General features: G+C 36.4%; 1 protein-coding gene across 3 annotated transcripts in view; it reads right to left on the bottom strand.

Moving 5' to 3' along the window:
• Window positions 1-13901, bottom strand: part of ATAD2B (ATPase family AAA domain containing 2B) — a 116780-nt gene that overhangs the window by 13192 nt on the left and 89687 nt on the right. For all 3 annotated transcript variants that reach the window (XM_019651162.1, XM_019651214.1, XM_019651284.1), the window contains exons 22-23: window positions 12785-12944; window positions 3109-3231 (exon numbers count right to left, since the gene is read on the bottom strand). In XM_019651162.1, coding sequence (XP_019506707.1) covers window positions 3109-3231; window positions 12785-12944 — 283 coding nt within the window. The remainder of the gene's footprint in view (window positions 1-3108; window positions 3232-12784; window positions 12945-13901) is intronic.

Below are 13901 nucleotides of genomic sequence, written 5' to 3'. Positions count from 1 at the left end.
TTACTCATTTTAATTTACAAAGGGACACATTTCACATTTTTATGACTACGGGACAATAAGATTATATACTGTCTAAAAGTTATGATTTCTGCCATCTTAGAATGTATGTTTATTGGGCCAGTAAACTCCATTAACATGAACTGTTAGTAGCTGATATTTAGCTGCTTGTCACATCACAATGCAGTAAGTTTGTTTTTCTGCATTGATGTTCCTGAGAACTACCATTCCATCTCAACTTCCCTTACTAGATTTTTCTATGTGATCCTTAAATGTTGGTTTCCCAGGGTTGTCTCTGGAATCCCTTTCTTCTCACTCTAATCTACACCTTCCACTACAAAATATCATTCATGCCTTTAGCTTCCATTATATAATGGTAGCAATATATAATGATTCCCAAATCCCTATCTTTAGCCCAAACATCTCTTGAGCTTCTAATCCATTTATCCACCTGCCTATTTGATATCTCCAACTAGATATCTTAAAGATAGGTCAAATTAAAGATAACTGGTTTATCTTTACCCACAAAAAAACCCTGTTCATCCTTATATATTCCCTATCTCTGTTGGAGGTATTAGCCCCTGCTAAGTCATTGAACCAGTTATACGGCAGCCAATTTGGACTCTTCCTTCCCTTCACAATGCCCTCCAATCCTGCAGCCAGCCACATCTCTCTTATATTAATGCTACCTTCAACCGCATTTCACTCTGGACTACTCTAATAGTTTTACCTCCCCAAAGCTTTATTAAAGTAGAATTTACATAACTTAAAAGTCACTCATTTTAAGCGTACAATTAAATGGTTTTTAGTAAATTTACAGAGCTGTGCAATCACCACAGCAATCCAATTTTAGGTAACTATCCCAGGCAACCACTAATCCACTTTTTGTCTCTATAAACTTGCCTTTCATGAGCATTTCATATCAACAGAATCGTACAACATGTGGTCTTCTGTGACTGGATTCTTTCACTTAATATTTCTGAAGTTCATCTATGTCGTGCCATGTATCAGTACTTTGTTCCTTTTTATGGCTGAGCAGTATCCCATTGTATGATATACCTTGTTTCGCTTATCCATTCACCAGCTGACAGAAATTTGGGCTGTTTCCAATTTTTAGTTGTTGTGAATAATGCTGCTATGAACATTCATACCATGTCTTTATATGGGCATATGTTTTCATTTCTCTTAAATAGATTCCTAGGAGTAGAATCACTTGGTTGTATGGTAAATGTTATGTTCAACTTTTTAGAACTGCCAAACTGTTTTCTAAACTGGCTCTAACAGTTTTTTAACTGGTCCCTCGTCTTCCTACCCTCTACACTGAGACCTTGCTATATTTCCTGCTGCCAAAGCAATTTAGCAATTCATTCCACTGCTTGAAATACTTCAATGACTCCTGACTATGGCAATGGGTCTCAAACTTTGGTATACATAAAAACCTCTTGTACAGGTTGTTCAAGGCAGATTTCTCAGCCTTACTACTCTCAGAGCTTAATTCACTAGGTCTGAAGTAGGTAATAGGCACACCATTTTGAAAAACACTGGCCTACAGAATAAAATCCAAACTCCTTAGCATAGCATCAATTCATTCAAGCATTTATAGAAAACCTGTTGTATACTAGACACAGATCGAGGGACTGCAGTAGAGCTACGAACTAGGCATTCACAGCACTAAATAAGGAAGGGAGAGACAACAACAAAAAAACAACAAAATGCCAAGTGCTACGATGACCAGAGCCCAAATAGATCAGGTAACCAGAAAAGGCCTCTCTAAGGAAGCAGAAGAAAATCTTCATTTCAGTGACCTGGCTCCAGCTCACCTCTTGAGCTCTGTGCCATTCTGTACAGCTTTCACAATACCAGTTTGTAGTTCTTCTAATATGCCACAATATTTCACATCTCCATGCCTTTACACATGCTACTGTGTGCTGTGCTTACAAATACCTCCTCCGTCTCCATCACTGCCACACTTCCTCTCTCCACTAGAGACAATACTCCTATATTCATTCCCCAAACTCTGCCCCAAATGCTGGACTCCCCATCAGGAGGTCTTGCTTCTGTCCTATACACACACTTCAACCAATGCATATTCCACACTGTACTTAATTTGTTTTACATTTCGCTCTCTCTCCTACTAAAGTGTGAGATTCTCAAGACAGGATTCTTTTTTTTTTTCTTTAAAGATTTTTATTGGGGAATTGGGGGGAAGGGGAACAGCGTTGGGGAATCGGGGAAGGGGAACAGACAGGTAGACAAACTGCTGTTCTGTTCTTCAGTCTAGTTGTGGAGGACGCTGCTTCACTGGCCCATGTTGGTATTATCATTGCGCTCCTCCTGGGTGAGGCAATCGGTCACCGGTCATTGGTTGGCCACTCACAGTAGCTCCCGGCAGCTCACACCAGCTGCCAGCCGCTCACGCTGGCTGCCAGCCACTCACATAGCTCACGGCAGCCCACTGCAGCCCTGCAGCAGCCTACGCCATCACTGGCAACTCACAGCTGCCCAGCTCCAGGTCGAGCTGTTGTTCATCATCTTAGCTGTAGAGGGTGTGGTATCACTGGCCCTTAATGTGGGATCCGAACCGCAGCCCTTCTGCTCCGAGCTGGTCCTCCCAAGCGAGCTCTTAACCAGCTGAGCCACTCGGCCGGCGCAAGACAGGATTTTTTAGTGAATGAACAAACCACTTGCTAATGCTGTGTTTATATTAACAAAATTTGCACATAGGGTAAACCAAAAAAAAAAAACCTATTCCTAAAAACTTTTTAAAAGTACCAGTATTGTAAACTCATGAAAAATAAACCCTCTTCTATGAAAGCCTATCAAAATCCTTTAAAAATAGAAATCAATAATTATCAAAGATATACTGCAAAAGAATTTTCACTAAGAAGCATTTTATTTCTGCAATTTGCACTGTCATACTAAAACTTTCACAGGAAGTAAAGTTGTTAAATATCTTTGGTAATTTTCATGACACATATTAGTATCAGAAATTAAGCAAAGGCTATGTCTCAAAAACATTATTTTCACAATACCAGCAACCCTACAAAAACACCACTCAATTATGTGCAATGCCTCTTGGTCTTCAGCAGCAACTTTGTTTCTATAACTTACCTCTTTTGATTCTTGCTTCTTTAATTTCTTCACAGAGTTTATTAAATTCTGGATCCAGTTCAGCGGCAATGATGGCATGAGCAGTGTCTTTCAGGGTACAAGCCCTGTGCCTAATTATTTTATCTGTTAAAAAAAAGGTGGTATGCATTTATTATACATACAAATGAAATAATTAACAAAGGGAGTCTTAAAATGCAAAGTAAAAGAATACAAACATTTAAATAAAATGGTAAAAAGTATTTCTAGATGAGAAACAAGTTCATTTAAACGACGAGTAAAAAAATAAGTTAATCAAGTTGATAATTCTGTGGAAACTGTACTTTAAAATTTCAAAATACTAGGTCTATTTAACAAATCATTACCTCAAAGATATAAGACTCTACTGATATTTTTTAAAACAAAAATGTATGATTTTCAATAAAAAAATTTTAAAAGATTTAGAGGATATTCACCATATGCCCAGCACCAGAGTTGCCACAGATGGATACTGAGAATTCAGATAATCTTGCATAATTTTCCCCATAGGTGAAAATTGGTCAAAGCTGTGCTTATGAATATAATATATCCTAAGTAAAGGTGACCTTTAAAAACCATGACAGAAACAGACAAATACAGCAACACACTCTGAGCTAAAGAATGGTAGATGGTATATAATCTGTAGGTAGATTCAGAAATACTTACTTCCCTCTAGGTAAACTAAGCCTAAAATTGGTCCTAAAAGAAGAGTCTGTGTTTCAAACTGTTCCAGAAGTCCTCATCATAAACAATGTAAACAGTGCCCTCTAGAGCTGTGTAACTGAGATAGTAAGTCAAGTATTTATATCAAAGTCCTTAATTTTGTAACAGTATCAAGAACCACAATACAACATCTGCCTTTTCATCTCTAGTAAAGATAAAAAGTATAAATAAAGACATTTTATTTAAAACTTTTCTTATTAGAAAGTCGTAAGTCACTGGAAATCTTACAAAAACAAACATGCAGTACTCAAAGGGCAACCACTGGTGTATTTCGTCTAAACATTCATTTTCTCTAAACATTCATTCAATAAATATTGATTGTCAGCTATACCGGGAACTGAGCCAGGTGATGGCTACAGGGTGGTGAACAAAACAGACATGTCTCCACTTTCAAGGACCTTCTCCGACTAGTATAGGAAAGAGGTACTTACCAAATAATCTCTCACACACACATATAAACACCCCCAAAACCCTGGAATAACAGCTATGATGAAAACCTACAGGATGCTGTTTGTGCCAATGTAAACTGGGCAAGTCAGGAATGGCCTCTCTGAAACAGGCATGTAAGCTGAGACTTGAAGCATACATTGGAGTGGCCACTGAGAGGGCACAGTAAAACGAGTGCAGGTTCAGAAAAGACCGTGTGAGAAAGTTCTGGAGTAAAAAGACCTTGGGGATTTCCAGAAAATGAAAGGTAGCCTACGTGCTTACAACACAATTAAGCAAGAAGCAAACAGGAATCCAATCATATTTAAAGGCTTTCCGATTATCCTAAGAGCAATGAAGTAACTGAAAAAACATGAGCAAGGAAGTAACATGACTTAGATGAACATCTTCAAAAGACCTCCAAGTTTCATTACAAGTATTTCTTCATTTCTTCTCACAGGTCTTTCAGTTTTCACTTCATGAATTTTGAAACTGTTATCAGAGGCATAAATGTTTAGAGCTGTTATGTCTACTTAATGATTATGAAACATTCTTCTTTATTCCAGGTAATATTCTTTGGCCTGAAATCTACTTTGGTATTTCCATAACGGCTTCCCTTGTTTGGTATTGATCTGATGTGTCTTTTTCATACGTTCCTTTTAACCTGTCTGTAGCTTTATATTTAAAATGGGTTTGTTATAAAGGAGCCCATTAGCACAGCAGGTAGTGTGTCAGTGTCGTAAGGTGGACTGCTTGTAAGCAGCGTACATTGGGTCTTGCTTTTTTTAAAATCTAATTTGATAATCTCTGCCTTTATTTGGGATGTTTAGGCCAGGGGTCAGCAAGTTTTGCTGTACAGGCCCAGAGAGTAAATATCTTAGACTTCACAGGCCATGAGGTCTCTAGCACATACACACAGCTGCCTTTGTAGCATAAAAGCAGCCACAGACAATACAAATGTATGTGCAGCCGTGTTCCTATCAAGAAAACTTCATTTATAAAACCAGGCAGCCAGTTTGCTGATCCCAGGTTTAGACCATTTACTTTTAATATGATTTATGTGATTATCAATATGGTTGCTATTTACTTTTCTACTTGTCACATATGTTCTCCATTCCCTTTTTACTCTTTTTCTTGCTTCTTTTGGATTGTGTACCTTTTAATGATTCCCTTTTATCTCCTTGTTGGTTTATTTGCTGCACTGTTGCTAGCCCTGTGTGAGCTTCAAAGAATATTCCTTCTCTTTCTCTGGCCTCGGGTAGTCTCCTCACGTGTACAATCACCATTCCACTGATATGGAGGAGGGCCTTCTGCAGCTCTCTGGAGTGCTCTCTCCATGCAGCTTTCGTCTTCCTGGTACTCTGCCTTGAGAACTCTACCCACCATGGCCTCCGTACATTCCCAGCTCTGTCTCCTTAACTGAGGGGGACTTCCAGGCTCTCCCTGGGTTCTTCCTTCCTGGGCCACAGTCTGGGAACTCTCCGGGCAACTACAGTGCTCGACTTGTTAGTTTCTCTTTCGTTTCTCTTTCGTTTCCTGATATCCAATGTCTTCAAAACTGTTTGTTCATATATTTTGTTCAGCTTTTTTTTTTCATTGTTTCAGGTAGGAGGGTTAATTTAGTATTCTACTCCATCTTAGCCAAAATGACAAGTCTCCCAATATTCTTTAAAAAACAAACTTTAGGGGGACTGGCCGAGTGGCTCAGCTGGTTAAGAGTTCACTCAAGAGTACGAGCTCTGAGCAACGGGTATGCCAGTTCGATTCCCGACCCGAGCTGAGCTGCCACTGAGCTGCCAACGGGTGGCAGGATGGCTCAGCTAAAAAAATAAAACCAAACTTTAATGGATGTGTAACAATCCGAAATAGGATGTACCTTAATTTTCAGTCTTATTGTTCTATTATTGAAAGTCTTAAGTTGCTTCAAATTTTAGCTGCTATAAACAAGAAACTACAATGAACATCCTTAGAAGGAGCTCTATTTTCAAGCTGACAATACTTGTTTGTAGCCCATGCAACACCACAACTGCCACTGGCTTTCCACCTCAGCTTGAAAAAAGCCGGGAAAAAGAAAGGTAAAAAGCCATGTACCTGGCACATTATCACATTATCACTCTAAAATAAATCAATGGTCTTTACTTACTTTTTTGCTTTTTTAAACACATGCCTCCCACCCACATCTATCCCCAATAAAGGGGGGGGGGGAAATGAATGAATGAATGAATGAATGAATGAACGAACGAACAAATGAAAAAAGGAATCCCATAAAATTTTCCATTGGTCTGCAGGACAAGGAATTTATTTTAAAGAGCATTTGAGGAGATAACAATGCTTTTTCATGTGCCTAATGTATTTTTTTTTATTAAGAACAGTGTCTAAGTTTATACATAGCATTGAAGCATAAGCTTACAGAATATTAAGAGATGTCTATGTCTTGGAGCTTCATCTTTTTTAAGGGGTAAAAAGTCATCTTGGATCCTTTTAAGCATGTGATGAAAGTGCTTAAATCATAGGCACATGCATACAATTTTGGATGTGGTTGTTCAGGGACTCTCTCATAGAGACCAGACTTCAAATCTTTGCATTACAATTGTGCATGAAAAAGGCTACATATTTACCAATTTTTACTTTGTCTCATAATTTAAAATCTTAAGATTCTCCATATCCATAAAATTTGAAATAACATAAGCACAGTAAAAAACCATACACATTGGCTTTGAAGTTGAGAGATCTCAGTAACTCAGTTTTGCCACATAACATTAGTGAATTTGTAGACAAATCACATAACCTCTCTGAGCCTCAATCTCCTTATATCTATAAAATAAAGATATTACCATTTACATATGCCTTCAGTAAAAAGTAATAACTGTTAGGACAAATTGATGAATATCTATAAAATTAATATTGATGAGTATCTATAAAATTAAATCACTACTGTTATGAAAGTAACAACTCTTTCAATGTGTCAGTGTTTCTCTTGTATCTGGGTGAACAGAAGTATATTAGCTGATTTTATTCAATAAAATTATTATGAAATATTAACAATATTTTAAGAAAAACTAATTTTTATGGGATGATTTTTCATCCCACATTTCACAAATAAAGTTTATTGTATTTACTGGCTCATATCTGCATTATGTTATTATTCTCCATTTTATAATTTCTATCTAATCTGAGACTCCTTCAGTTAGTATCTAACAAGAGAACAACTGATCAAATTTACTCACTGGCCACATTTACTAAGAATATGCTCCATAGAAGACACCTATACAGATCCTGTTCTCAATCAGCTTAGTCTAAAACAGGGATAAAGATATATAAACAAGTCACTACTTCAGGAGAAAATAAATAAATAATTAGTGTCTCAGAAAAGTTACAAGAGTGCTATGATTCCAAGATGAAGGGCTTATTTATAACTGGAATGAAATCAGAAAGCTGTTATGAATATGGCACTTAATATCCCTTGAAGGATACGTGGGATTTTAAAAGATATATGTGGTTTTAAAAACAAAGCACTTTAAAAAGTTTTGTTGTAATTTAATTAAAATCAATAAAAAAAGCAAAACAATGTGCACACTCCCAGTAGAGGCAGTACCAAGAGTAAGACTGGGCCATAAATTGAGAATTGGGGCCTATATTTCCTAGAGCAGCGGTTCTCAACCTTCCTAATGCCGCAACCCCTTAATACAGTTCCTCATGTTGTGGTGACCCCCAACCATAAAATTATTTTTCATTGCTACTCTATAACTGTAATTTTGCTACTGTTATGAATCATAATGTAAATATTTTTTTTGTTTCCCGATGGTCTTAGGCGACCCCTGTGAAAGGGTCGTTGAACCCCCAAAGGGGTCGCGACCCACAGATTGAGAACCGCTGTCTAGAGGAAGGCTCTTCCTAGGCTCCCCTCTCCCCTCATTCTACAAACTGCCTATGTGATCTCTTCACTCATACACTCATGACGCGTGCCCAAACTTCTAATCACTAGAATCCCGTATACAACTACTACTGTACAATGTCTGCATTTTATCTGGTTGTACCAAAGGTAACTCACACTAACACGTCCAAAATTAAACTTAGCACTCTGCCCATGAACCTAGTCCTTCGTTAGTTTACTTCTCAAATTCCTTAACACCCAGACCAAAAACTCGGGAATCATTCCAGCTTTCTGTCAGTCATATCCAACTGATTGGTCACTACGCCCTCTAGGTTCAGTCTCTGCCATCACTGCAGTTGAGTCTTAACTGGTCTTCCAACCTCCAACCTTCCAACACTCACTACCCCAAAGTGCATACTGCCTCTACTACTACATACTCTTAAATGCAAATAAAAGCATATCATTTTGTCTCAAAACCATCCAGTGGCTCCTGATCATCTAGCGAACTCTGAAGTCCTTACTGAGAATCAAAAGAAGACAGAAAACTTACTATGACATTTATCTGCAGGACTCTCCACTAAGTGGGCTTTAGGCATCTTACAGGCCAGAGCTATACATGTATATCTCCAGGACTGAACACAGTTTATACATAGAGAATAATTCATAAATGGATGCATGGTAAATGGAGATTCAGTGAGTAGGGAAGTGGATACATTTCCCACGACCCCTCCACAGCACTAGATTCCCCAGCCACATTCTCTTTTTATAGCTTTGGACACTGCTTCTCTCAGCCTAGCATGAATGCCCTGCCTAATCTTATTTATCTCCAGGCAGTGTCTTCATCTCTGTGCTCCACTCACACTGTGTACATATTTCTAATACAGACCTTATGAAACTACAATCATCTGCTGCCACCTCAAGACAAAATTCATAATTGCCACCTCCATACTTAATTATCTTTCTATTATAATTACCAATAATTAGATACCTGCCATTCCTGTAAAGCAGTGAGAGTTTTTTTATAGTAGGGACTGTGGCTTATTTATCTCTGTATATACAACTGTTGGGGGCTGAACTATGTTCCCTCCCCCACAAAATACGTATGTTGAAGCTCTAACACCCAGTACCTCAAAATGTAACTGTGTTTGGAATAGAGCCTTTAAAGAGGTAATTAAGATAAAATAAGATCATACGAGTAGGTCCTAATCCAATCTGACTTGTGTCCTTATAAGAAGAGGAAATTTGGATACACTGGGGTGTATGCACACAGAGAGAAGCCCAGGTGAGGACTCGGCAAGAAGGCAGCCATCTGCAAGCCAAGGACAGAGGCCTCAGGAGAAACCAAAAGTGCTGACACCTTGATTTTGGACTTTTAGCCTACAAAACTGTAAGAAGTAAATTTCTATTGTTTAAGCCACCTGTGGTATTTTGTTAAGGAAGCCATAGCAAACTAATACCATAACATATAGCATAATGTCTGCCACATAGTATTTATTCACTATTTATTAGTGATCTGAATATCTCTATGTCAAGAGGCAAGGCCTGTCATGGTCACCTTTGTATGCTAAGCACCCAGCTCAGTAACTAGTCATGATACTCACAACTACTAAAGAAAATATGAGTGAGTTTGGCTGAAGCATAGCCCACAAAGGGCTCCAAAAGCCAGGGTAAATCTGTGAACTTTACCCCTAAGTAATTGGTATAAAACAGAAGATTTTGAGAAGACTGCAAGATTAGGACTAAAATTTCAGCAAAATTAGCTAAATAATGGTATGTATATGAATGCGCTTGAGGGCCAGAAGAGAGATACACTACAAGACAAAGAATGAGGAACAGTTAAACTTAATATAGCAACTATCTGCAAGATAATAATTAGGGTCCAATATCTGACACTGGTCACATTTAGAACCTACAAATGAAATTTCTTCTAACATATTTAATTCCTGTCCATGTCATCCTCAAGGGAGAAAGAGTCTGGGTGAACACTGAGGCAACACATATAGCTTTCAAAATGTTGGCTTTTGCCTTCTACATATATGCTAGTTTTTTTCCCAAATGGCCATGTATTCTGCAAAACAGAACACTGAAAGCTTTCAAATACTCTTAGGAGCTTGTAAAAGTAATACAACATTCATGTAATTTCCACCTGCTACACAACAGACCCTGAGGTTGTTTATCTAATACATAACGAGTGGTTCTGTTGCTATGAAAAAGCCTCTTAACTAAAGATATGAAATAATTTGAACAGAACCAAAATCATGCTTTTGAATTATATCACATTGTTTGCATCTAAAACAGTAGAGGAAAGTTACAAGTATAAGCGTATCATGTCAACTCTAACTGTGAGATAGAGCCATATTCTTTAATTATACAATTGCATTCTGTAGTAAAAGGTTATCATGAACCAGAAATCACTGCTTCTTTCTTGAAAGCAATATTATTTCAATGTGGTTGTAATTAAGTTACTTAAGAGGAAAAATCTGGATTGATCTTCTCGACTGGCTTTCTAACCACTCCAATTCATTTTTCATTATTAGTCCCGAGACTTGTTCCAAAATAGGATTGAATTTTAAACGTGAATCAGGGACTAGAACAAGCACAAAGCATAAAGGGTCGTTCTAAAGCCAGTATGCTGGTACTCACTAAGAAACCAACGTAGAAAAATTAAAATACAGGGGCCGGCCGAGTGGCTCAGTTGGTTATAAGCTCGCTCAAGAGTGTGAGCTCTAAGCAACAGGGTCGCCGGTTGGATTCCCGGCCCGAGCTGAGCTGCCGCTGAGTTGCCAACAGGTGGCAGGATGGCTCAGCTTAAAAAAAAAAAAAAGTTACCATTTAAATAATAATGATGAGAATAAAATTATGAACAACTAATCTTTATGGAACACTTACCACATCCCAGGCGCTGTGCTAAAAGCTTAACATATTTAGGTTGAATCATATGAAAATGGCGATTTCATAAAATTTAATCTATTTTCTCATTTAATCCTTATAACCACCCTAAATGAGATTATAATTATCCCTATTTTGCAGATAAGGAAACTAAAATTTAGAGGATTTATCTCCATCAACTTAAAAAAAACTAGGAAATAGTAGAACTGGGACTCAAGCCTAGATGTAAATCCAAAGCCCAAGCTCATTACCTACTACATAGTTTTGGCAACCTCTGTGTCTCAGAAAACTGACGGGATGAGGGCATAGGCTCTCAGACACTGATCGAGGCCACTATAAAGACAAATACAGGCTGTACCCTCACCAGGGACCCCAGCAAGGGAATCGAGTAAGGCTGACATCCAGCCCATTCTTCACCACCCAAACTGTGGCCCTGTTCAGCAAGGTACCATCTACACTGAAGAAAGAGATTCTCTCACACAAAATTATTTATACTAATTAACAGGTACCATGATACTGCTGATAGAAGGGGAAAAAAATGCGGAGAAAATTTTAAGAATTCAGACTAAAAGACTTATAAGAGATATATATTCCTTGATCCAGAAATTTTACTTTAAGGAATTTATTTGAAGGAAATAATTAAAAATGTACATAAAATTTATATTATAAAGATATCCATCAGCATTATAATAGAGGAAAAAACTTTAAAAATCAAATATGTCCAACAATAGGGTATAAGCTATTATAGTACATCTATATGATTAAAATAATATGGTATGGGGATGCTAAGTACCGCATAGGGAATATAGTCAATAAGATAGTAATAATTATGTATAGTGCCAGTGGGTACTAGACTTATAGGGGGATCACTTCATAAATTATACAAATGTTAAACCACTATGCTGTACACCTGAAACTAACATAAAATAATACTGAATGTCAACTGTAATTGAAAAACAAAAAATAACAAATAAAAATGTGTAGAAATATATTAATTCATAAACTTTTCACTAAATATTATATGAATGCTAACGTTTACAAAAATTATATTTTCATTTTAGTAAAAATATTATGCACGGATGTCTTCCATATACAATATGTGTGGGTGGGGAAAGAGAGAGAGGAAGAACACTAGGTAATGGGATTGATTATAGGTTACTTTAATTTTTTTTATTTGTATCTTCATAAATTTTTCTATGCAACATATACAATAAAAAGTCAGAAGGCACTGAAAGCTTGGGACTACAGACTTACATATAGGGTGGGACTTGGAAGTAAAATAATAAAATTACATAAAAATACCCACAATCTATAGAATAGATAATGTCTACCTAAAGGCGTCTTTTGATATGTAAATGTACCCTAATTAGTTCCCACAAATTCAAAATTTCCAGTGTTCACCAGCACTGGTGATGTGGACTAAATAATAAATTTTAAATTCTCAGTTACTCAGTTTTCCATCTTACCTGAACAAAATATGAATCTTTAGTAAAAAAAGTGAAGGGTAAATAAAGAAACTAAACGCTGAACATTATACCTAGAATTATAAAACCCTCTAATTTAAGTACATGATTCAATTTAATACATTAATTTAATGAGTTAAGTATATTAATTCCTCTTCAGAAGTTTCTAAATACAATAATATGTCATTAAATGTATCTATCTGAAACATGGGCATGCTTTAGTATTTAAGCATTAAACTACCTTCTCAGTGATCACCAAAGTGAACCTTGCCCAATGTGTGCTTACCTCCTGGGTCCTTATCTGGATTGTACTCTAAAGCATTGCTACAGATGAGGTCAATATCTTTCAGGAAATCCTTAGCAGTCAGGTAATTATGCTTATCAATTTTAGTTATCACTGTGGATAAATCCATTGGTTCTTTGATTACTTCAAGATAATCTGATACCTAAAACAAATAGGATATTTTAATGAAAATTATTTCTGGTGTTTCATATGATCTACTCATAAAAACATAAAATAAAACCATAGTTATTTAAAAATTAAATCTACATAGCTAAATAAGAAATAATTAGACAAGGATAAATTATAGAGCGATTTATGCTACTAAAGTTACTATGTCATACTTTCCATGAAAAGCTTCAGTTTCGAGTCATATCTAAATCAACTCTGAAATTTTCTCATCTTGAAATATGAAACCAATGTGTCAGCTTTTTTTTTTTAATCCTTTGGATATACCTGAGAAGAGAATGTATGGGTAAAAACACTAATAAGTATCAACAAATGTTACCTCAAAAAAATTTTTTAAAAAGGAAAAAAAAAGAAAATTTTTCATATTATTAAAAGTAAATCTCTTTAATATCTTTAAACAAAAAAAATTTTCTTTCTTTTCAGTTTAGGGTGAATCGTTTCATGGAAAGTGTTTTCTGCTCCTTTGGAGTCATTACAAACATTCTGAGTCAATTACATAACAAAAATAACTACAGCTTTCATGACTAGTAAAAGATTTATTGGTCTTGTCCCTAAATAAAAATACATCTACAAGCAAAAAATACATTTTGCTCTATGTATGGATTTTCTGGGAGATAACCCCAAATAGGAGATATTAAGTCTTGATTTGCCCAATACACTGTATGTTTTATATCACTTGATCAATAACAAAGCTCCACCAACCTATATATCTATTGCCTTTCCCAATGCAATCTTAAATCAAGTAATTAGGTCTGATATAAAAGCAATCTTAGAAATGTCTAATTAGTCCAGGACCACATTCTGGGGATAGAGTGATTTCTGCTCTAAGAAACTAAGGGCTGGTTTTCTCCATTGCAGATGGCATTGATGCCTTGATTTTTAATATATATATATATATATATATATATATATATATGTGTGTGTGTGTGTGTGT

Source organism: Hipposideros armiger, unplaced genomic scaffold (genome assembly GCF_001890085.2).
Source record: "Hipposideros armiger isolate ML-2016 unplaced genomic scaffold, ASM189008v1 scaffold_0, whole genome shotgun sequence".
In the NCBI taxonomy this organism is placed as follows: domain Eukaryota; kingdom Metazoa; phylum Chordata; class Mammalia; order Chiroptera; family Hipposideridae; genus Hipposideros; species Hipposideros armiger.
The sequence above is the reverse complement of the archived record's forward strand: the minus strand, read 5'-3'. Positions and strand labels throughout refer to the sequence as shown.